The 25311-nt window shown below is 48.0% G+C and overlaps 1 protein-coding gene across 1 annotated transcript in view; it reads right to left on the bottom strand.

Annotated features, from left to right (window-relative positions):
- Myo7b (myosin VIIB) overlaps positions 1–25311 on the bottom strand; it is a 75337-nt gene that overhangs the window by 17082 nt on the left and 32944 nt on the right. Inside the window, exons 11-25 of the mRNA XM_041660264.1 lie at positions 25101–25220; positions 24794–24936; positions 23430–23640; positions 22887–23022; positions 18391–18554; positions 17501–17638; positions 14071–14223; positions 13455–13553; positions 12379–12473; positions 10524–10608; positions 8822–8986; positions 5582–5752; positions 5260–5469; positions 4941–5105; positions 1967–2094 (exon numbers count right to left, since the gene is read on the bottom strand). Of these exons, the coding sequence (XP_041516198.1) occupies positions 1967–2094; positions 4941–5105; positions 5260–5469; positions 5582–5752; positions 8822–8986; positions 10524–10608; positions 12379–12473; positions 13455–13553; positions 14071–14223; positions 17501–17638; positions 18391–18554; positions 22887–23022; positions 23430–23640; positions 24794–24936; positions 25101–25220 (2183 nt within the window). The remainder of the gene's footprint in view (positions 1–1966; positions 2095–4940; positions 5106–5259; positions 5470–5581; positions 5753–8821; positions 8987–10523; positions 10609–12378; positions 12474–13454; positions 13554–14070; positions 14224–17500; positions 17639–18390; positions 18555–22886; positions 23023–23429; positions 23641–24793; positions 24937–25100; positions 25221–25311) is intronic.

Below are 25311 nucleotides of genomic sequence, written 5' to 3'. Positions count from 1 at the left end.
TGAAATCTGGTGCCCTCTTCTGGGCAAAACACTGTGTACATAATAAATAAATCTTTCAAAAATAAATACCTAGGATGAAATTTCTCCATTTTTTTAAAAATGTAGGCACTTAGTCCTATGAGCTTGCCTCTTCAATTTGCCCCATAAATATGGGTATGTTACATATTTATTTTAATTGAATTCTAGAAAAATCTTAATTCCCTTCTTCCATTTTTGTCTTGACTCAATTTTCATTCAGTGGCGAGTTGTGTGCTCTCTTTCTTGTCTATTGTTGATTTCTAGCGTCTACACATCTGATGGTGGGCTAGTATCTAAAATGTATAAAGAACTAAAAAACCAGGACCTCAAGAAAACAAACAACCCAATTAAAAACGGGGTACAGATATAAACAGAGAATTCTCAAAAGAGGAAATATAAATGATCTAGGATAAATTAAAGAAATGTTCAGCATCCTTACTGATCATGGAAATGCACATCAAAACTACTCTGAGATTCCATCTCACACCAGTTGCCATGGCTAAGATCAATAAAACAAATGACAGCTTATGCTGGGGAGGATGTGGGGTAAGGGGACACTCATCCATTGCTGGTGAGAGTGCAAACTTGTGCAGCCACTGTGGACATCAGTGTGGCAATTCCTCAGGAAGCTGAGAATAGGTCTAATTCAAGGTGCAACTGTACCACTCTTGGACATACACCCAAAAGGATGCTTCATCTCACTACAGAGACACTTGCTCAACCTTGTTCGTTGCTGCCCCTTTTCATAAAAGCCAGAAATTGAAAACGACCTAGATGTCCATCAACAGAAGAATAGATAAAGAAGATGTGGCACATTTAAACTGACTATCACTCAGCTGTTAAAAAGAATTATGAAATCTGAAGGTAAATGGATGGAAGGAGAAAAAAGTTATCCTGAGTGAGGTAACAAATTACACATGCAGTATATATAAGCACATATATTTTAACATATATGATATAATGAAGAACTTTCTCCTTTACAGGGTCCTGTACTAAAGCCTGTGCTAGAATGAAGACCCAGAGCCAGGCTAATCCCAGTACCTGGGAGGCTGAGGCAGGAAAATCAGGAGTTCCAGGCCAGCCTGGGCTACACAGTGAGCCTCAAAAAATAAAGCAAAACAACAAAATGAAGCGGGTGATTCTTGAGCCCATATGGACCTGTCTTAAAACTGTCTGACCAAAATAAATAAAAATAATTGTGTTGGGGGAAAAATAACTGTAAAAACAGTTACTACATTCTGCAGGCATCTTTATTGCGGAGACCAAGGTTTATAGGAGGAATCATATTAAAATTCAATCTTGTTAAAAAAAAATCTTTCAATAAAAAATTAGTAGGCTCTCTATACTAAACCTCTCTCCAGCAAAAAACAGAAACAAAAAGCAAGAACTGGGTTTGGCCAGTGGTCCTCCTATTCCCCTCTTGTGCACAGGAATGTGTAGGTGTGTCTATGTGTGTGATCTTGTAGATGTTTTCCTTGGTTGCTCTCCACACTACTCACTTATGTTTTGAGGCAGGGTCTCTTGACCTGGAACTCACTGGTTTGGCTGGACTCTTTGGCCTGCAAGTCCCAGAGATCCCCCTGTCCTTACTTCCCCAGCACAGGGATTACAAGTTCAAGTTCACACTACTTTTCTGACTTAGGTTTTTTGTTTGTTTGGTTTTTTGTTTTTTTGATGATGTGGGCTCTAGGGATCAAACTCAGGTCATCCAGCATTGTGCAGCAAACATTTTACCAACCAAACCATCTCACAACTTTTCTTAATAAGTCAGGAAGAGAGCCCTGGGTGGCTCTGTCATCTACTATGCCAAGGTCTTACCTAGAAGAGGCCCAGACCAGAGAGTAGGAGAAGAGCTGGTACCTCAAGGCAGATAATAAGATGATGCCACCGTGGACTAAGTGCCAATGATGTGGCCTGATGTCCTGATCAGAAGCCAGGGGAGACTGACCTGAGTCCGGGATGCATGATGGCATAGCCCACAATGAAGTGCACCTTCTCCAGGTTAGACATGGGTCTTTCTGAGACAGGGACATCAGAATTGAATGCCTCTTCACCAGGATTCAGTTTTCTGGCCACCTAGAGTTCACGGACAGTTGTTAGCACAGCTGTGACCCTGCTGGAACCACGCACCAATCCGATACCGAGCCAAGACAGACAAATCTAGCTGCTCTCATCGGGCCAGTGATCCATGAAGACCACTTTGGCTTTATGAGGAGATATCACAGAACTCTTGGTCTCAGCTGCTTATTCTCTGTGGAAGTGGACAGGGAACCAAGGGAGTGTTAGTGCTCGCGGGGTTGACCATGTAGCCACCAGGGCTAGGGCATTTGTCTTTGACACTCAGCCACTTTCTGGCTCAATTTACAAAGCAATAGCACAGGTGGGGACAGAGGGTGCATCTTGCCACCATGACATCACTGTGAGATTTTGCTGCCCAGATTAGAGCTTGGTAAGAGATTGAGCTTGGGTTGAGGTCAAGTCAGGGCCAGGTACAAGTTCTGTCTGGGTAAAGCTGATTTGGAATACAGGAACTAAGTGTGAAACGTTGGCTTGGAGAATGGGCAGGGCTTGCTTGGCCTATGGAACAAATGTGTGTGGAAGAAAACTGAGACCCGACCCTAGGAAGTCAGTCCAGTGTCTCTATGTCCACCCTTTAGAGGACAGATTGTCTTCTGGAGTCCCTGGGAAGGCTATCTGCCTCCGATGTGATCTACTGACATCCCCATTCTGGCTATGCCCCTGCCTCACAAAGTGTGTGACTTCCAAGATTAGACACTACGTCTTTCTTGGATCACTCAGTGTAAGGAAAAACCATGTTGTGGGGATTCTTAGCTAGCTCAGGACAGGCACCATAGAGCTGGGACCCATGTACCATTCCATGATCTTGGGAGTGGACTCGGGTCAATCCTACAGATTATTCCGGTGAAAGTTGACAGTTTGGCAGCATCTTTGAGACACTCTGATTCAAAACCATCCAAGCCACTCCCGTCTCTCAGAAAGAACCAGTCTGCCCTGTCTTAAGCTGCTGTGCTTCAGGGTGACCTATTACGCAGCAGCCACTACCTAACACACTGGGTAGAGCTCATGCCTCTGGAGATCAGGAAGCCTCACTGACCCTGGGTCGTCCACACAGTCAGGGCTGTGGAGGCTTTTAGACTCCTCTGTGTTTAGTCGGAACATGGGGCCTCACGTTTCAGTGACCTGGGGTGTGGAGCCCTCCTGGACTTCTGCAGTGGCTCCCTGCCTACTATCACTGCTGCTTAAGTAATTCCTTTCGATTTTGGTTAATTCATTGCATGAAACTGGAAGAGGCCTTGGCCAAAAGATATTGTGAATTATATTTAACCTGTCTGTATGTAAACATCTGTATAGGCATTTGCGTGTGTGGGGCTGAGGGCACAGGTGAACATGCACATGTATGTGAGTGTAGATAGAGGCCAGAGATCAGTATCAGCGATCTTCTTCAATGATTTCACAATATAATTTTTAAATATTTTTATGTGTGGTGCCCAAAGAGGTCAGAAGAAGGCATTGGATTCCACGGAGCTGGACTTAGAAGTGGTTATAAATACTGGGTGCTCGGAAGCAAACTCTGGAAGAGCAGCAAGGGCTCTTAACTGATGAGCCGTCTCTCTAGCCCCTCCACTTTCTTTTTCAGTCGGGGTGTTTTATACAACTTAGAGCTCGCAGATTTGGCGGGGCTGGCTGGGTTGGCTGACCAGTAAGATCCAGAAATCTTCTTACCCTGCCAGTGCCAAGGTCACGAGCACACAGCTTTTTAAAGAAAAGCTTTTATTTGAATTATTTTTAAATATGTGTGTCTGTGGGTGTACAGACGAATGAAGAGGAGGACAGAGGCATTGGGTCTCCTGCAACTGGAGTTACAGATGTTGGTGGGCTGCTTGATATGGGTGCCGGGAATTGAACTTGTGTGCTCTGGAGGAGCAGTACAGGCTCTTAACAGCTCAGCTGGGGGTACAGCTCAGCATGCCTAGCCCATACCAGGGTTGGGGTTCAATCTCAGGCACAGGAAGGAATAAGAAAGGAACTCGCTCTCTGAGTCAGCATAGTGGGTTGAAAACCAGCTCCCACATATGTGTTCACCCTGACTGATAAACATAATAATCGATACTTTATAGGACTGGCATACCTGGGGATTAAATGAAGAAAAGTAACAGCTATCTACTGGGCTGTCATTCAGTAGTAGCATCTGCTTTTTGTTTTGTTTTGATGTGTGTGTGTGCGCGTGCGCATGCGTACGTACAGATGTGTGCACAGCCAGCGTACGTGTGAAAGTCAGGTGACAGCCTCAGGCATCAGTTCTCACTGTCTTTTTTGATATGGGGCACCATCATCACTGTACACACTAAGGCTTTGGGGGTCTTCTGACTGCTTCCCATTTCCTCAGGGGAGTGCTAGGCTTAGATGCTCAAGCTACTGTGCCTCTGGCTTGGTTTTGGGGGGGCGGGATTTGATTTTCATGGCAAATGCTCTCATCCACTGAGTCAGCTCCCCGGCCCTTTTTATTTTCCTTCTCCGTATCTTTTTCTCTGACTTCCACCTCGCTAAATAGCCAAGGATGACCCTGAAATCCTGACCCTCCTGCGTCTAGGACTTGAGCGCTGGAATAACAAGTATGTTCCTACCTTGTCTAGGGATCAAGTTCAGGGTTTTGTTCATGCTAGGCAAGCACTCTACCAACTGAGTCATAGCCCCAGCCTCAAAAATCTGTTGTTGCTTTTAAATGTTAATTAGTCAAAGCTAATAGTGGGAGTTTAGAAGCCCCTCTCCACTCACGACTGCAACATCCCAACTGTCCTGATGCCGCTCTTGACTGGTGCCTTCCCAGACACAGTCGTGTCTGAGGACTAGGCTTCTGCCCAGCTTCCCGAGTTCTTCTGTCTGCTGTCCTCACCGCATACCTGTGCGTGTCCATTGTGCTGTGGGCCCTGAGTGCCTCTGTCCTTGTTCAGGCTGTTATGTGTTTGCCGTGTCACCGAGTCACTCAGGCTGTTCCTGGTGTAGAGCACTGGTTCCGGAAGGTCCCCCATGAACCTCAGGATGATGGGCCACACAGCTAGAGCCGCCTGGAGAATGAGACAGGAGGCCTGGTTGATTCCAGCACTGGAGTCCATGTGACCTGGGCCCTTTGCTTACTTCCTCTGGACCACAGCTCAGACTTTGGGCTCTGGGGTGGGGGAGCAGGGCTGTGCTACACAGAAACCAGTGAACAGCTGGTACCAGGTGGTCAGATTCGTTTTCATGGTAGAGCAGTGGGTACTTGAGCAGCTTCTGGATGTGGGTATGGTTGGATGATTTCTGGAAGTAAGTCACGGCAAACTTGGGGAAGGTATACTCAGCCAAATCGTCCCTATCTTCCTCAGGCATCTCCGTCATGGGCACTGCATCCAGATCAACTTCAGGCAGTTTCTGAGTCTTTACTTCCATATCCTGGGAAGGCCAAACAGGGAGGACATGGGCCAAGCTTCAGCCAATGGAGTGCATGCAACAAGTCCCAGTTAGCCCGAGAAGGGTCCTCCCGTCCCTGCTTGGACTGTCTTACCTCAAAGCCTGTCGGAGCTGGGCCCTCCTGGCCTCCAATCATGGCTGGGAGGAAGCCGAACACTTTCTCCACCATCTCTGTGTCGGTGACCATGTCATAGATGGACTTACGCTTCCTGTCAGGGACAGCACCTTGACCCTTTGGTTTGCTAGCCAGAATGACCCGAGGTTCCTGTATACACCCAATAGAGAGAAGGTCACTTACAGGCAGGGCTCACCTCCAGGGTGCAACATTGCTTACCATCACAGGGCAGAGCACCCCAGAAGCCTAGCAACCCTTATCTTGCCATCATTTGTCCAAATAAAGATGTTTCCCCTAAAATAATAATAATTTTGTGTACATGACATGTGTGCACAAGTGTCTTTCTCAGTTGCTCTCCATTTTTTTGAGACAGATTTTTTAATTCATTTTACACACCAACCACAGTTCCCCCTTCCTCCTCTTTTCCCATGGGACAGAACTTCTTATTAAGCCTGGAGCTCACCAATTTGGTGAAACGGGCTGGCTATCCAGCCCAAGGGAGGCCCCTGCCTCTGCCTCCTCAGAGCTGGGGTTGCGGGTGAATGTCACCGTCGCTGGATTTTTTTCATGCATGTTGGGGATTCAAACTCAGGTCCTTACATCAGACACTTTACCAACTGAGCCATTCACTTTGCCCAATCATAAAATTTAACATCTAGAACGAGTAGAGATGATTCATCAGGCCTCTTCATTTCTAGCAATTATCAGGGAGGAGAGTTTCATCACTGAGGCAGTCCACAAACTTCAGGAACCCAAATGCCTGAGGATCTTTCCTCTCACACGGCCTGCTTGCTTTCCCAGTATGTTGTGCAGAAGGACCCATGTGTGTCTGTGGAGACGAAGCCCATGTTATCCCATCCCTTTGCTGCATCATATTTGCAGCATGAACCGGAAATAAAGAATGAGGTTGACGAGATTGGTTCTTAGATACATCCTGGATGTGGTAAGATCCTGCATAGTGGGATTTTAAAATGCAGCTTGCTCTCTCTCTCTCTCTCTCTCTCTCTCTCTCTCTCTCTCTCTCTCTCTCTGTGTGTGTGTGTGTGTGTGTGTGTGTGTGTGTAGACCAGAGAACAACCTTGCGTTGTTCCTCAGGAGTTGTCTATATTGTAAGCTTTTTGTTTTGTGAGACAGGATTTTTCATTGACAGCTCACCCGGAGGGCTAGGCTGGTTGACCAGTGACCTCGAGGGATCTGTCTGTCTCCATGTACCCAGTGTTAGGATTACAGGTGCATACCACCATATCTATGTTTCTCATGTAGGCTCTGGGATCCAGCTCAGGTCCTCAGCTTAGTGAGACAAGGACTGTAGCAACTGAGCTCTCTCCCTAGCCCCGCCCCCTCGAATATGGGGGGTTACCTTGATGCTAATCGACTGCTCCCCATCCTCTCAATCTCCTACAGGATGGATGATGAGTCTTGTGCTTTCCTGCCTCCTGAACAGTTTGTTCTTCTTAGCGAGACAGCGCCTCTCACAGCAGATCTGGCCTAGATTCCCTGCACCTTTAAGGGGACTGATCATCCCTGATTAGAAGTCATCCCAAGCCCAAAGGGCTAAGATGCTCCACTTCCACATTCCAGACACAAGGCTGTCTTGCTCATCTGATTCCTATTTCATGTTATACCTACAAGTCCCCTGGGTGTGACTGGGTCTTCCTTCCCAGAGGCCGTTATGAGCTACACGAGAAGGGAATCTAGTCTGCTTCCTATTTTGAGTGTGTGTGTGTGTGTGTGTGTGTGTGTGTGTGTGTGGTGCACGCGTGCAGGCACTTGTTCATTTGGGTAGATGAGGGTGCAATTATATGAAGGTCAGAGGTCAATCTCAGATCATTCATAAGGCACCATTCCCCTTGTTTTATGACACAGAATCTTTTTCTATGCTAGTCTGGCTGACAATCAAGCCCCAGGAATCCACTGTCTCTATACTGGTATTACAAACACATACCACCACACCTGCCCTTTTCACATGGGGTCTGGGGATCGATTTGAGGAACTCAAGCATGTGAGGTGTGATAGTTAGTTTTGATTGTTAATGTGACACACTCTAGAATCACTTTGAAAGGGCGTCTCAATGAGGGTTGGTCTGTAGGCATGTCTATGGGGGACCATCTTGGGTACATTAATTGAGGCGGAAAAACCACCCCACCATGGGTGATATCATGCCGTGGGCAACTGATCCCGGATTATCTGAGTGGAGCAAGGGGTTTAGCATTAGCACACATACATTAACTATTTTTGGCCTCTGCTCTCGACTGGTTGTAAGATGGCTAGCTGCTTCAACCTCTTGCAGCCTTGACTCTCACAAATAAACCCTCTCCTTTAAATTGCTTTTGTGAGGGTATTTGTCATAGCAGCAGGAAACATAGTAAGTCATTTACTGTGGTGATTTGAATGGAAATATACCACAGAGGCCCGTAGGGAGGGGCACTTTTAGGGTGAGTGGCCTTGTCGGAGCAGGTGTGGCTTGTTGGAGGAAGTGCACCATGGGGTGGGGGAGGGCAGCCTTTGAGGTTTTAGAACCTCAAGCCAGACCTAGAGGCTCACTCTCTCTTCCTGATGCCTGCCAACCCAGATGTAGAATTCTCAGCTACCTCTCCAGCACCATGCATGCTGCCATGAGGATAATAAACTAAACCTCTGAACTGTAAGCCAGCCCCAATTAAATGTTTCCCTTTAGAAGAATTACCATGACCATGGCGCCTCTTCACAGCAATATAAAACCCTAACTAAAGGCCGGGCGGTGGTGGCGCACGCCCTTAATCCCAGCACTCGGGAGGCAGAGGCAGGCGGATCTCTGTGAGTTCGAGGCCAGCCTGGTCTACAAGAGCTAGTTCCAGGACAGGAACCAAAAGCTACAGAGAAACCCTGTCTCGAAAAATCAAAAAAAAAAAAAACCAACAAAACAAACCCTAACTAAGACATTTGCCAGTCGAGCTACAGTCCCAGACATTGTGCACTATCTAAATTACAGCCCCAACAGCATCTCCTAATTTGCTTCATGGATTTTGGCTGTGTTTCGAGTAACTTGTGTAGATTTAAACGTCTTTGTCTGAGAATGTTGGATATTCTAAAGTACTTCTCATAAGTACTATTAATTGAGACTCATCAATTTTCCTATTGGCCCCAGACAGCCCTACCTCCCTTGCACACCAAGTAACCACCTACAACGGGTTTCTGTTGCCGGAAGCTCCACTGGGCAGCCAGGTCTCTGGCATGTACCTGTTTGGTCGCCGCTGCCTTCCTCTTGGCCTGGAATTGCTGTCGCACCAGGTAGCCCCTGCAATGGGCCTGCAGCTGCACTATCCTCTGTCGCATGGTCTGGAACTGTCTCATCAGCTGGTGGCTCCGGGCAATGGCCTGCAGACGCTTAAACCCCACTAGGATCTGTGGGAACAGAAGGTAGTTAGATTGACTGCAAGACACTTTCCCGAGAGAGCAGAGAGTGGCTCTCCCGGGAGATCCTTGGTATGATTTAGTCACCTATTCTTTTTCGTACGGTGTTGGTATTACGAGCATCCTTACAGGCCAATGTGCATGAGCCCATTAATTCCTTGTAAACAGGAGCAGAGCCTATCAGTCAAATAAGTGCTTGATGAGCACCCGGCAAATAGCATATGTGATGGTTTATATTGACTGTGAACTTGGCCGGGATCTAGAATCACCTTGGAGACAAAGCTCTGGGCTTGTCTGTGAAGGGTTTTCAAGATAAGGTTAATTGAGGTAAGTAGATCTACCCTAAGCATGGACAGCACCGTTTTATGGGTGGGTTTCTGCATCGTATATAAAGGAGACGCCTAACTGAGTGTAGGAACTCCTTGCTCGCTGCTTTCTGACTGCGGATGCAATGCAGCTTAGCAGCCTCGTGTTTCTGCTGCCGTGATCTCCTTATCATAATGGACTGCTGTATCCTCCTGAACTGTGAGCCCAAACAAGCCCTTCCCTCCTTAAGTTGCTTTAGTCAGGCATTTTGTTGCTGCAGCAAGGGAAGTAGCCAATGCCACGTAAATAGGGGACCGGCGTGGGCTTCACAGCAGCCAGCAGATTCATCACAGTGCTGGGCTATGAGCTCCCATGGAGTCCTCGCAGGCGGGGTCGGTATCTTTAAAATGGGAGAGTAAGAAATGCATGAACACTCAATCTATACCAGGCCACAGATGTCCCTGGGTCTCCGGAATGAGCCTGTTGGCTGATCAAAGACTGACTTAGACGTGGCCTCAGGGTGTGAAAGTCACAGGAACTCCTAGATGCCGGATAGACCCACTCATGAGAAAATCTAGTTAAGTAAACCCTCTGTGCTTGAATTCCTTTACTTACAGAGTGATTAATATTAAATAAAACAGTGCACTCACTACAACAGGTCCCCACGTGGCTCCTCCTTTCTTGTCAGCTACCACTACTTTTGAGCACAGAGCTGAAATTCAGGGCCTGTTGCTGACGTAACCCTTTTAAGCTGCAGCTATAGTCACAGTCATGACAGGAACAAAGGGTCAAGTGAGGCCCAAGAGAGTGCGGTGACAGCCTCTCTGATTCATAGAGAACAATGTCTCTATCTGGGGCCTGTGGTGGGAAGTAAAATGAGGAAGCAATGCTTGCAACCTGAGGTCCATCCGGCTGCTTAGTCTATTGACTCCGTGTTGGGAGAAGAGAAGCCATCAACCCAGTCCAGCTCTGGGGGATGCCCAGAATTCTGGAGGGGAACATCGATCCCCACCCCCAACACAGGGCTGGAGATCATGCAAAGAAAAGAAAAAAATCTGTATTCTATATCAACTCGCAATGGAATGCTTCCTGCCTGGAGCTATAATTCAGAGAAACAATCGTGAATGATGTGTCTTTCATGGGTCTGTTTTCTGCTGCCCCTGAAGGCCCATCTTCCCAGGCGCTCTCTCTCTCTCTCTCTCTCTCTCTCTCTCTCTCTCACCAGCTCGAAATTCTTTCTTTGGCAGTGGCCTCGCCATGTTGCCTGGAGGGTCACAGCCGCCTGTCTCTGCCTCAGGAACTCCTTCCTGGAGAGAAAATGCAAATTAGAAATGCTAAATAACTCTCCTTCTAGGTCCTGGAGGGGTGTGGAAACAACACAGGGATCTGTGTGGAAACAAAGGTGGGTAATAAAATATCATGGAGGAAGGGAACTGTATGGCGCAAACTTGGATGCCTCGCAAGACCTAAGGATGTGCATGCAGGTTAGAATCATGGGATTTACTAATAACAACCCGCATCTCTGGGCTAAGGATATAGCTCAGCGAGAGAACATTTGTCTAGTATAAGGTCTTAGATTCAGCCCTCAGCATCACAAGCAAAAAACCTCAGGTAAAACAGACAAAACTAAAGCGAGACAAAAACTCTCCTCACATTTGAATGATGATAAACCAGTTTTTAAAAAATAATCAAGAAATCCCTTCTCATCCCTTCATATTCCACCAAGATACACGAAGGAACAGAATCAATGGCCACTTTTTCACTTCTTTTTTTTTTCTGTTTTCATGTGTATGTGTGTTGCATGTGCGCATGTGTTCTTGCATGTGTGTAGGCATATATGCTTGTGTATGTAGAGGCCTGAGGATGATATAAAATTATCCTCAGTCCTTCTACCTTTCCATTCCTTGAGTCTCCCATGCAAACCCAGAGCTCACTGATATGACTAGCTGAGCAGCTGGTTTGCGCTGAAGATCCCATCTCCACCTTCTAAAGCTGAACCGATGGGAAGACGGCACACCCATCTGACATTCACATTGTGTCCTAGAATGCTTTATCTATCAATTTGACACAGTCCAGAGTCATCTGAGAAGGGAGCTTCAAATTCCTGCCAGTCCCTCAGCCCAGGACTGGGACAGAATCTGGAAGCAGGGTTACAGACAGCAAGGACCTCTCAAGTGAGCTTGGCCCACATAGACCTTTTATTTCATACTCAATTGTGTTTTCTTGCCACTTTTAATACTTTTGCAGGTGAGTTTCTTAGGTTTAGAATAGTATATCCCAGTCATATTAAAAACCATACAGAGAACTTCAATATAGATTATTCCTGGGTCCCCTATAGAACAGTTATATCAGAGTGTTTGCTTTTGTCTAGTGTATACACAGAGAGGGAGAGAAAGACAGGCATAGAGACAGACACACAGACACAGAATGAGTCAGTCAATCCTCTAATTGTATATACCTATGTATACACACGCACACAAGTCAGCCTTCTAATTGTGTATACCTGTGCATACACACACACACACACACACACACACACACACACACCACTGTAATTAAAAACAAACCCTTAGTGAATGGACCAAGTAGCAGAATGGAGAGAGCAGAGATGAATCAGTAAGCTTGAAGGTAGAACAAAAGATTTTTTCAATCTGCAGGACAGAGAGGAAATGGGCTGAAGAAGATGAGCAGGGCCGCAGGGACCAAAGGGATTATGATAAAGGAGCTAAGACCGAGAAGTTAGGATGGAAGAGATCACTTTACTGGCAGAGATAGCTTCATCAACAAAGTGCTTGCCTTGTAAACTTGAGAACCTGCACTTGTACCTATGTGTGTGTGCGTGCGTGTCTGTGTGTGTGCAAGATGTATATTGACTGACTGTCTGAACTGAGGAGATTTTGTGCCTCAGTCTCCCAGGCCTGCCCGAGGGACACATGTGCTGAATGACTTGCCTGCCCTCCAGGTTAAGGGGGTGAGGTGCACATAGGTTACTTGGTGGGCCTGGGATCTCCAAATAGCTGTAGAATACTTATTGCCCAGATCAAGTCAAACTTTGGGATGGTTTATGGGACAGACACCTGTATTTGTGTCCCCGAAGGACTCTCTGGATGCAGGTCGCTGCTCCGTCCAGGGCCTGGCTCCTCTGGATCTCCAGCGTTGTGTCCTGATGATCCTGAGGGTGGGTGAGACCACATCATGTTGGTACCCCTCCCTCGCCCCTCTACCTCTGCTTGGGACCAAGTCTTGGTCTCCAGGGTCAGTTATGTCCCAGACTCTCCTACAAGGACCGGCAAAGGAAGGACCCTGATATGGATCGGAATGAAGCTGCAGCTACAGCTCACCCTAGCACCAAACTTACTTTAACGTCTTGTTTTACACTTTCAATCTGTCAGTCTTCATTTCACAAAGTCACTCACAATTTGCAGTGGACTATATAGCACACCTGAGCTTATTTTTGTGTGAAAATAGTTCCCAATGCCCATGAGAAGAGATCACGGGAGCCAGCACGAGATGATGTTCTCCTCCATTGGGGGTTGTCCTCTCCTGCCTCTCACCCCTCCTAATTCCCAGGCCTGATATGGGAAGCACAGGCCTGCCATGGTAGCCCCAGGAAGGCAGGGATTGTCTTTACTTTACAGAGAGCAGTGGTTCTGTGGCTGGTGGAGAGATGTTGGTGGCTCAACCGTTCTCCCTTCCCTCCCTCCTTCCCTCCCTCCCTCCCTGTCTCTCATCCTCCTTCCCACCTCATTCTCCCTCCCCCCTCCTTCTTCTATTTAGCATCAGGAGGATTGAGTCTTTCATGTGCCCTGGTGAGCTTAAAGACATAGACCTGGACCAGATCTTGGGCATGAACGCAAGGAGCCAGGGGTGAACCTTCTATTCTCATTCTTTCACTATTACCAACTTTACCCTGTGCTGCTCTGTGTGGCTTTTCGTGGCTATTTCACCTTCCTGGACAGTTCCCTTGGGACTGTCTCTCTGTTATCCTGTCTCTCTACTACTTTCTTCCTGTCTAGATTCCAGATCCCCATTATGGGACCAAAAATGTGTGAAACAATGGCTAGAAGAACCCATAGCCCAGCTGGGGACAGGGCAGGCAGGGTGGAATATTCCCTTCCCTCCCTATGGTTTCCAGGAGGCCATGGAGTCTCACCTTCAGGAAGATTTTGGTCTTTCCCACTTTCCAGTCTTTGTCTGTCCCCAGGCACAGGTCAGCAATGCGCAAGGTCATTTGGCGGTGTTTGTCTTGAAACTGTTGAGAAAAACCAGGGGTGGTCAGGGACTCTGGAGAGGGGTAAGGGTCTCCTCCAGGGTCATGCAGGCCTCCCAGCAAGGGCTGTCTGACTATACTCAGGCATTTGCCTACACTCCAGGTTAAGGGAATGAGGGACATATAGGATACTTGGGGGGCCTGGGGCCTCCACGTAGCTGGAGAGCCCTTAGCCTCAGACCAATCCAGATGTTAGGATGGCCGCGCTGCAGAAGAATGGCAGAACATTCTTCCACAGATCTTCCTAGCCACCCCTCAGATACTGGACCTGGTGGTCTCAGGAGAGCAGAGTAAACCCACAGACATCTAAAAGGAATACACACAGCCACCAGCATCAACCAGAAGCCTATGAGCCAGGCACGTTGCCTGCGAAGACAGAGTAGGGGACAACGGGAAGGACAGACAGCTGGGGTTGGCCATCCAGGGAGGTCCAGGAGATCAGGAAGGTGGCGAGGACTCAGTGGGAGGCACAAGGTTCTACCAGCTCGGAGACACACACCTGCTTGCGTTCAGGGCTGGACAGCAGCATGTGGAACCTCTGGGAGAACTCTTCAAACGTGTAGCGGATGGGAAAACCTGACTTGCGGATTTGCACCGTCTCCATCATGCCGGAATAGCGCAGCTGCTGAATGCACAGCTCGCGGTCAAACAGCTGCGGGCAGAGAAGGCTGGGCTGAGGAGCCAAGGACCCCACCCTCCCAAACCACTGACTGTCGCTACTGCCAGGGGTGGGGGGTCAGCTTGCAGAGGGATCTGTCCAGTCCTCCAAAGGCCCTTTTCTCCTCCAGTTGCTTTTGGTCATGGTGTTTCATCACAGCAGTAGAAACTCTAAGTGTCTGGTGGACAGCACCAGAAGTTGTCCTCTGACCTCCACCTACATCACACACCCAGGGGAGGAGTCATTTGCATATGCCCTCCCTTAGAAATGCAAAGTCTCTATGTGGGCCTGGCTTACAGCAACCTGGAGGCCGCCCTGAGAAAGGCAGCATCGTGCCTCTCCTCCTCAGTGGAAGGGAGAAGCGAATCTACTCAGAGACAGAGGCTCTTTTGGTTCAGCCTTGTCCTCTCTTCCTCATCTGGATGGAGGGAGAGGGAGCTGATGTCGGAGGTCAGTGTGACTGACAGGAATCTGGTGTGGCGTTTAGCTTCCCTCATCTCCAGGACTCCAGAGGGTACTCTCAACCTGAAGTTTTAGGGGAGATGACTCCCTTTAAATAGATAAGCCCATGGGAGGTTGGCGAAAGTCACCGTGGTTAGCCCTGGGTGAACAGCCAGTTGTTACTAACTGAGTGTGTCCTGAGAGCCTGTAGTTTCTATTTAATCTCCATAGCAGCGTAAGTGACAGGCATGATTGGTGCTGGTTCAAAGATGAGATGCCTGAAGGGCAGGGCCATACTCTTCAGTGGCTGGGCCTGTCTGCTCCTCGGCCTGGGCTTCTCCCCACATCTCACAGCAGGCAGCCGCTGCCACTGAGATGAATTCTGGTCAGAGGCACCAGAGAATGTGAGCCTCAGCCTACCCGCAGGACCTCTTTACCAGCAGGAAAAAGAAGAGTTGCCTATGCTAGTGGTGGTGGGGCACACCTTTAATCCCAGCACTTGGGAGGCAGAGGCAGGCGGATGTCTGTGAGTTCAAGTTCAGCCTGATCTATAGAGCTAGTCTCAGAACACCTAGGAGGCTGCACAAAGAAACTGTCTCAAAAACAAACAAAACAAGGAGTAGCTGTTGTCTATAGCAACTGTCTGAAATGAAAAATGAAATGTATGCCTGGCAATACTGAAGCATGCATGGACAGCCTGTATATGGCGGTTCTGTTGAACTTGTCCATATTGGGTTCCATGGTCTAAGTGGATGAGAATGACTGACCAGGTCTCTTCCTCTACCAGTTGTCTATCCTAGTATAATTGGCCCCCATAAGCTCATAGGGAGTGACATTATTGGGAGGTGTGGCCTTGCTGGAGGAAGTATGCCACTGTGGGAGTGAGCTTTGAGGTCTCCTATGTTCAAGATACCACCCAGTGTTTCAGACCACTTCCTGTTGCCGGTGCAAGATGTAGGACTCTCAACTCCCTCTCCAGTACCATGCCGGCCTGTCCACTGCCACGCCCCACCATGATGGCAATGGACTGAATCTTTAACCTGTAAGCCACCACAATGACATGTTTTCTTTTATCAGGGTTGCCGTGGTCATGGTGTCTCATCACAGCAATAGAAACCCTAAGACAACTAGCTTTTATAAAACAGCCTCGATACATACAATTGTGTTCTATTTAAAAGGTATTTAATTTTAATGTACTATTTATTCATTAGACTTACATTACACTTATTTATTGTGTGTGTACATGAGCGTGTGTGTCAAGGTGCATGTGTGACAGAGCGTGTATGTGGAGGTGAGAGGACAACTTGTGGAAGCTGGTTCTCTACTTCTGTCATGTGGGTACTGGGACCAAACTCCAGACATCTGGCTTGGCAGCAAGTTCCTGTACCCATTGAGCCACTTGTTAGCCCAAATGTAATTTTCTTTTGGCGCTGGAGATGGCTCAGCTGGTAAGATACTTTCTAGGGAAGTATGACAATCTGCCTTTTGAGCCACTGAGCCCACATTAAATGCCACCTCACCACCATCACCAAACCTAGGTATGTTCCAACAATACAAGTGAAGGAAGGAGGAGGTAAGCAGATCTCAGGGGCCTACTGGTTAGCTGGTTTAGCTAAATCCGCAAGCTCCGGGTTCATTGAGATACCTGTCTCAATAAATACAGTGGAGGGGCCAGAGAGGTGGCTCAGCAATTAAGACACATATGTTCCTGCTAAGACCTAAGTTTAGTTCCAATGTTCATGTCCAGGAGGCTCACAAAGACCTGCAATTCCAGCTACAGGGACTCTGGTGCTCTCGTTTGGCCTCCATAAGCAATTGCACTCACGTGCACATGTGCCCACGTAGACACACATGTATACACATACTTTTTTTTAAAGGGGGTAGTTCTTGGAGAGATTGCTCACTAGTTAAGAACACTGACTGCTCTTCTAGAAGACCTGGGTTCACATTCCAGCACCCATATTATGGCTCACACTGTCCATAACTCCAGTTCTAGGGGAGCTCCAGTTCTAGTTCCACTCTGGCCTCGATGGGCACCAGGCACATGCATGGTGCTTGTATACATCCAGGCCAAATATCTATACCTATAAAATAAAATAATTTAAAAACTATATAACTTGGAGAGCAATGAAAAAGATACCAAATATCAAACGCTATCCTCCATTACACATATGTGCACCCCCAATACACACATGCATACATATGCTAACATGTATACACAAATATCATATTATTCCCCTATGACACAGTTTTTAGTTATTTTATCTTTGCATATCCTATTTCCTGGTTTGGGGAGTCCCTGTGCTTGCAGCCTTTTGGGGAGCAGGTTCTTTAAGTCAGGGAATCATGGAGTCCACCTTGTCCCTACCACATGGATGAGTCACCCGTGTAAGAATGTGAGGCCAAGCTCTGACCAATAAGAACACAGCATGGCATCCTGGAGTCCTAGACTTCCCACTAGACCTGCTTGCTTGTTGGAGCTTGCCACTGCTCATCACCCACCTGCAGAGGGCAAGTTTTGCCTCCCAAAGATACTTTGGGCCATGTGGGCATTCTTGTGACCACAGCTTCATTGCTAACTGCCTCTAGACAAGAGTAAGTCTGACTTCATGGAAGATAAGAAAAATGAGGCTCAGAGCCTGGCCAAGCATACACAGCAGATGACGGGAGGGCTAAAAAGCTAGGGCGCAAGTGAGCTGAAGCCATGCAGGTCACTGAGCTGTGACCCGGAGACGGTGGACAGCTACAACTTTGGCCATGCCCTGGACGTCAAACTCAGCCCCTCGGTGCTGCACCCCATTCGGGCACACCCCCAGTCTCTCCTAGTTACCAGCGGCTTCTTGTACTCATTGGGTTTGATGCAGCGGATGAAGTAGGGCTGGCAGTTGGTCAGGATTCTCATCAGCTGATCCAGGGACTGCTTGAACTGGCCTGCGAGGGTGAGTGGGCGCTTGATGGAGTCTGACGGCTGCAAAGAGAAAGCAAGGGTCACAAGGGCAGGGAAGTGATGCCCAGAGAACTGGGGACCATGCCACAGCAAGGGCTGTCACCCAGGACAAATGCACACATTTCTTCCATTGTCCCTTCCCATGCCTTCTTTCCTTTTCTTTTCCACTTCCTTCTCTCCCTCTGTCCTGTCTTCTTTCCTTTCTTTCCTCTTCTTCATTTATTCCCTTTCTTTTTTCCTGCATACATGTCTGTGTGAGGGTATCGGATCCTCTGGAACTGGAGTTACAGACAGTGAGCTGCCATGTGAGTGCTGGCAATTAAACCCAGGTCCTCCGAAAGAACAGCCAGTGCTCGTAACTGTTGAGCCATCCCTCCCGCTCAATTCCCTCTCTTCCTCCTTCCCTCTGTATTTCTCTCCTTCCCTCTTTCCTTTTCCTTCCTCTCCTTTCCCTCCTTCCCCCTCTCTCTCTTTCCTTTGTTCCCTTCTTCTCTCCTCTTCTCTCCTTCACTTCAGCACAAGCCGCATTGGGTACCAAATGCACACTGGGGATGCTGCACTCTGGGGATGCTGCACACTGGGGATGTCACATGCTGGAATGATGCACGCTGGGATGCTACACACTGAGGATGCTGCACTCTGGGATGCTGCACACTGGGGATGTTGTATGCTGGGGATGTTGCACACAAGGGACTCCTAGTGAATAAAGGCTCTCCCTGGTCCTATCTGTCTGGGACAGTGCCTTGGAGTGAGGGTGGCAGGTAGTAGCTCACCTTGAAGAACTGGTTTCCTGCCTTCAACTGGCGAATAGTGCCATGGCCCATCTTTGTTTGTAGTGACTCCAGGTTGAATATCTCCTTCAGGAACTTGTTTTTGGAGGACTGAACCAGTTTGAGAATGTCTATGCTTAGCACATCTCGGTTCTTCTCCAGAAAGCCTGTGCAGAAATCAGGGCTACCCTTCAGACCAATAGAGCCATCTCTCCCATCCCTTGAGTAAGGTGAGAATGCCTCGGGGACTCTAGAATGTTCCCCCAAAGCACTGTCTATCTTCCACTCAGAACTTCTGTCTCCACCAGCACCGTCCCTTCTGACCTCTGAACTCTCAGATCCCTGCATCTCATTCCTGTTCACTACCGCGGTCTAAATGAATACAGTTATTCTGCTTCTGAGGTCTTGGGCATTCTGCAAAGGTTGGCGTTTTCCCAAAGGGAACACTTAGCATTCAGAAACGAGGGAGGATAGTGTTCTGGGCTGAACTGTATCTGTCCTTGCTTCCAGTACTTCTGGACTCAGTATGGACCGCCTGTCTGAAGAGAAGGCTTTGTCTGCATGCAAATGTGCATGTTTGTGTTGGTTTGGTACCGATATGTACCATGTATACACATGCATGTCAGAGAGCATGTATGTGGAGATCAGTTGTCCACAGTTTTTTAAAGCCAGAGTCCCTCATTAGCCCGGAATTCATTAAATTGGCTAAGCTGCTCTCCAGAGAGCCGAGGGGTCTGCCTCCCCAGTGCTGGGGTTATAGGCGGTGTACTCTGTCCAGAATTTTTCTTTTTTCTTGTCATGACTTTTCTTGTCATGGATTGCACCCAGTCATCATGCTTGCACAGAAAGCACTACTGACTGAGGTGAAATGATGAGGGTAAAATCAGGTTATGAGGGTAGACCTTGACCCAGTATGGCCATATGGCCAGTGTCATTAAACTCTGAGAGAGAACCATGTGAGGTCACAGGGAGAGATGGTTGCCTATGAGCCATGAATCATATGAGGTCATGGGTATAACACGGTAGCCCAAAGGAAAACAATACACTTCAGCATTTGTGTTTATTGCTTTACGTTTTTTGAAACTAGGTGGCATATAGCCCAGGCTGGCTTCAGACTTGCTTTGTAGCTGAGGATGATCTTGAATGTCTAGCCCTCCTGCTTTCATGTCCTGACTGCTGGGATTCCAGGCATGTGCCACTGTGCCTGTTTACATGGTGCTGGGGAGCAAATGGTGGGGCTTAATGCCTGCCAGGCAAGATTTGGAGCTAAATACCCAGCCCTGCTTTTGCTTTTTAAAATGTGTGTGAGGTGTGTGTGTGTGTGTGTGTGTGTGTGTGTGAGAGAGAGAGAGAGAGAGAGAGAGAGAGAGAGAGAGAGAGAGAGAATGGGCATGAGCACGCCATGGTGCCTGTGTGGAGATCACAGGACTCCCCTTTTGTCTTGTTTGAAGCTAAATCTCTTGCTATTCAACCCTATATACACAAGGCTGTTGGCCCTTGAGCTTCCAGGGATCCCCCTGTTTCTGTGTTCCATTTCAGCACAGCAACGCTAAGACTACTATGGATGGGAGATGTGTCTGATCACAGAAGTGTATGGTTTTCATGGATTCTGGGTATTCTGAATTAGGTTCTTGTGCTTGGAGAAAAAAGTTTCCTGAATCTTAGCATCCTCTTTGAAGGATGTTTTTTGCCTTTTGCACTTCTCTCTCCTTCTCTCTCCTTTGCTAAACTGCTAGATTACACTCCTAAAGCTAGCCACCAAGGTCCATTCCCTTATTTGGCCCCTTCCCCCTCCCCCCGAAGCTGACTACCAAGGTTCAGCTATGGAAGTATTGAAGTCCAGCAATCAGAAGTCCTATTTTAGCTCATCTAATTAACCTGTCCAGTCAACATTAAACACCTCATCCTAACACAGGGTTTACCCCTTTCTCTATATAAACAGTCATTTGCCTGTAGGCCACATACATCTCCTCTCTATCCAGAGGCAGTCCTTTGTCCCTCTGGGGCAAACATCCCTTCCCCTTCTCCCTTGCCCCTTTACTACCCTCTTCCTTGGCTCTAATTCCCTACTCTTTGTCCCTCTAGAGCAAATAAATCTCCTTTGTGCTGAGAACTTGGTCTTGATGTGTCCTGTGCCAACTCTGGTCCCTTCACTTGTAAGTTTCAGTCACTTCAAAACAAAGCAAAACAAACAAAAACCCTCACTCTTGAATACTTAGGGGTGCTGGGGGATGGGCTCCTTGTCCTCTTTGGGTTCTGGGACTATGATTGCTAGTACTGGTTGTCAATTTGACTACATCTGGAATCAATTAAAACCCAAGCAGCTGGGCATACCTGTGAGGGATTTTGCTTAATTGGATCACGTGACATGGGACTACCTGCCCTAAATCTGTATCATTTGAGATCAGAAGACCCATGTTGGCTACACCTTCTAGTGGCAGCTTATATAAAAGGACACAGAAGAAGGAAGCTTTGCTATTTGCCTGCTTGCCCTCACTCTCTGTGGCAAATTCAGTCGTCCTGTGTCCAATCCTTTGCTGGTATTGGAACCTACTTCTTCAGGATTACAACGGAGACCAAAAACCAACTGGGACAGCCAGTCTCATGGACTGAACAATGACCGGATCCTTGGCCTTCCTGTCAGGAGACAGCCATTGTTGGACCAGAGTCTGTAAACTCCTCTGATAAGTGCCCTTTTAATATATCCATTAGCTCTGTTCTTCTAGAGAACAGTGACTAATACAGGAACCCTCTCTTTCTCAAGAGCTTAAACCGCAGTGTCAGGGACTGTGAAGGAGCCCCACCTTCCCAGTTTTCCAACAGAACTCCCCCACCTCCAGCACCCTGCTTCGTCTCGGCATGTTATCAGCCTCTCTCTGTCTCCCTACAGGAAGAGCACGCAAAGATTGCTCCTAGATTCACATCTCTACTTAGAAACTTCTACGAATGATGCTTGCCTACTCTGCTTTCCTGACCATGAGAGCATACTGGCCACCTTCCCATTCTTCTAAGCACAACAGACTGACTTCGCTGACCTTTCTTTCTCTACCTGACTACAGCAGGAAGTTAACCCATGGAACCAATGTCTAAAAGTAAAATCTAAACCTCTTGTAAGACTACGTATGAGAGGAGTTGGGGATCTGGCTCAGCTAGTAGAGTGCTTGCCTAGCATGCATGATTCTCTAGGTTCGATTCCCAGCAACACAAAAACTGGTAGGTAGGAGGATCAGGAGTTCAAGGTGGTTTTCAGCCACACAGTGAGTTTAAGGCAGCCTGAGCTACAGAAGAGTCTGCTTTATAAAACAAACCAGAAATACTCAACAATCAAAGAACACGTAGGAGAAAGCCGGGAGAAGCGACTCATGGAGTAATTCTAATACTCAGAAGCCAGGGCTGTAGAGGCCAGCCTGGCTACGCAGTAAGTTCCTGGGCAGGCAGGGCTGCATAGGGAGACCCTGTCCCAAAACAAATCAGCAAGAAAAAAAGTCTCATGACACTAGACTTTACAGTGGAGTCTAAGCTATGACACAAGCGACAAAAGGACAAGAGATAAACCAAACTTCTTTAAAATCAAACCTTTGGCACCATTAAGAAAGTGATATGAAGCCAGGCACAGTGGTTCACACATGTAATGCCAGATATGTTGGAGGTGCAGGATGAGCTATGCATCGTGCTCCTATCTAAAAAGCAAACAAACAAGCAAACAAGCAAACAAACAAAAACAAGACTCAAGGAATTGAGATATAGGCACTTGCTGCCAAGTCTGATGGCCTGAGTTTGGTCGCTAGAACACATGTTGTGGAAGGAGAGGACAGACTCCTGCAAGTCATGCTCTGATAACACAAATTCAAAAGCATGGGGATAAGTTGGCACTCCCCTACACACCTATGAAAAATGTAAAACAGCACAACTACTTTGGAAAGAGTTTTGTGGGTGCTCAAAGTCTACACATGACCTAGCAATCCACTGCTGGATATATGCTGCGAGAATGGAGATCTACGTGCACACAAAACTCTGCACTGGATGTTCGCAGCTGTGCAACTGTGCTATATAAAATAGATGTATAGTGGAAATTACTCAAATATCATCAGTTGAAGAGAAAAACAAAATATAGGCCAGTAACACAGACTATTCTTCTGCAATGGCAAGAAACAATGGCTGGGGAGTGGGGTCATTGGTAAAGTGCTAGTGTGTAAGTGTGAGCACTTGGGGTTGATCCCTCACACCTACATTAACACAGGCAGCCCTCAAAAACCTTGGAGTAAGTGAAAGAAACCCGTCATAAAGGGCATAGACGACACCTGCAACGGTTAGTGTCTTGTCAATTTGACAAACTTCAGAGACAACCTAGTAGACAGGCCTCTGGGCCTGCCTGCAGGGGATCATCTTGATTGCCTTAGTTGAGGCATATAGATCTACCCACAGTGGGTGGAACCATCCCCTGGCTGGGATCCTGGACTGTGTGACCCCAGGTGGGTCATACACAGAGCTGAGCTCACCTTCTGCCTGGTAGTATACTTCACCCGCAAAGTGCACGATTCCAAATCGGGTGTCATGAATGTTCTTGGGTCTTAGGAAGGACTTGTTGTTGGCATGGACACTGTTCAGTTTCTGCAGCATCGTGACATCTGTCCCCTGGAAGAATCCAGATGTTCTAAGGGCTGAGGCCCCAGAGTCATGAGGAGGTCAGGAGGCCAACCCACAAGAGGCAAAACAAGCTGGGTTTAGGATGACTTACAGCTCACTATTGGTGGACAACTAGCTCACATTGGCTGGTGACTTGTGGTAGTGAACTCAGGAACAGAGACTAGGGGCTATTCCTTTGTCAACTCTCCTACTCTAGCCACTGGACAAACATCCAGGTCCTTAGCAGTCTGGAAAGCCTTCCTGCAGGAGGTGTGCTGTACTGGGACTTGTTAGGCAGTGGCAGTGACCACCCTGGGCACGAGTATACCCTCCACACTCAGCACCATAGAGTTTCTTGACATCAGAAAAGAGACCCGGGATGCAGGCTCTACTCCGAGGGAGATACAGACACATACCTGTGGGAAGCGGCTCTCCTCATCTAGGAGGGAGATGACACTCAAGGGCTTGACGGCCAGCAGGTCTAGGATGGGCTGGTTGTCCGTGTAGCGGATGTAGTCCCAGGTGATGTTCTCAGAAAGGTACTCCTCCTGCTCCATTGTGAACACATGCTTCACAAAGAATTGCTGGAGATGCTCATTGGCAAAGTTGATGCAGAGTTGTTCAAAGCTGTGGAATCGCCACCACCGTTATCTTAGTGTGGAGCAGGGTCAGCTGGGTACTACTGCAGCCTGGGAAGCCCTGGAGTCATGAGGCATCTTTACCCCATGAGGCGGCTGTGCTGTGTGCACCCAGAACCTCTAAGTACATGCTTCCTTTTCTCTGACTCCAGGGGACTATCAGGGCCTGGACTCTGACCTTAAAAGCTCTGGAAGAGCACCCCTACCTTCACTTCCTTGCTGGCTGCCTGCTGCCTTTGACTCCACCTTGAGTATCACCTGCCCACATTTGCTTCTCTTGCCCACCTAGTTTCCTTGCCCAACCCTCTCCACAGTGGCATCTGGTGACAATGCCCACACCTGCTTCCAGCTGTTCTGGGACACTGAATCAGAGATGTTCAGCCTGTGCTTACTCATTTCCAAACTCAAAGGCCAGAGATGATCCACAAGAACTCCTAGATGAGTCAAGACTATTGACTTCTGCTACCACCCTGACCCCATGTGCGAAGTCAACGTAGATTGGGAAGTGGTTCACGGGGTGAGCAATGCTGGGGTAAGCTGACTCTTGGGGACGGCTTTTAGTTACACAGACTTCTTTGGGCAGTGGGATGTTAAGATGTATGCAGGCTGTATTTGCAGGAAGGCCCAGACTTGCTTACAGACACCCTGGCATTATAAGCTGGGAGTGTGAAGTCCTTGCTCAGCCTAGTGGGCAGGGTAAGGTCAGGGAAGGGGGACAGGTACCCTCAATCTTGGTCAGAATCACTGCTCATCGTGTGTGTGTGTGTGTGTGTGTGTGTGTGTGTGTGTATGGATGCACTGTGCATGTGTGTTATGTGCATGGGTGCATTGTACAAGTGTGCATATATGTGTGTGTGTGTGGAATCAACCTCAGATATTGGTCCTCGATGCCATCCAACCTAGCTTTTAGAGACTGGGTGTCTACCAACTCACATAGCCTGGCTAGGCTGTAGGCCACATGAGTCCTTCTGTCATTACCTTCCCAGCACTGGCATTACACGCATGTGCAGCCACTATGCCCAGCTTTCCCCATGAGCTCTGAAGGAGACTCAAGCCCGCATGGCAAGCATTTGCTGACTGAGCTGTCCTCCTCGCCCTTCATGTTCTATTTCCAGAAATAATGGAGGCTAAGGTCTTTATACCTATTTTTCTGAAAGTTTTCAAAGCCAAATATGTCCAGGAGACCAATGGCCCTCCGCACACTTCGGGGATCCTCGCCTGGTGGTGTGAAGATCGTAGCATTGATCTTCTTGACAATCCATAGGAAGAGGTGCCCGTAGATGCCCTGGGGAGACATGGGGTGAAGCTTTGCTCTCTAAGGCAAAGGAAGAGGCCATTACCCAGAAAGGCTGCATGCAGATTGCTGACACTGGCCTCCCAAGGGATGTTACCCCCAAAGCTGGGACCCGCCTATCCATCTCTGTCCTGCCCTGCCCTGTGGCTTTTTACCTTGACAAAGGCATCTCTTCGGTCTGCGGCCTGTGCAATGTTCAAGGGCCTGGAGACGTACTCTCCACGGATGGGAATCGTGTGTTTGATCAAGCATTCTCGGAGAGCTTGAAACTGTACCTGGGAAGGGAGCGGGCTGCATCAATTACCTGCGGGGCTGCATCATTACTTGCGCAGCAGAGCCTGGCTCGACTCACACCTGTTCCTAGTC

This window comes from Microtus oregoni, unplaced genomic scaffold, assembly GCF_018167655.1.
Source record: "Microtus oregoni isolate MIOR12 unplaced genomic scaffold, Mior012 000011F_ref0000422, whole genome shotgun sequence".
In the NCBI taxonomy this organism is placed as follows: Eukaryota; Metazoa; Chordata; class Mammalia; order Rodentia; family Cricetidae; genus Microtus; species Microtus oregoni.
Note: the sequence above shows the minus strand (reverse complement) of the source record. Positions and strands in the feature narration are given on the sequence as shown.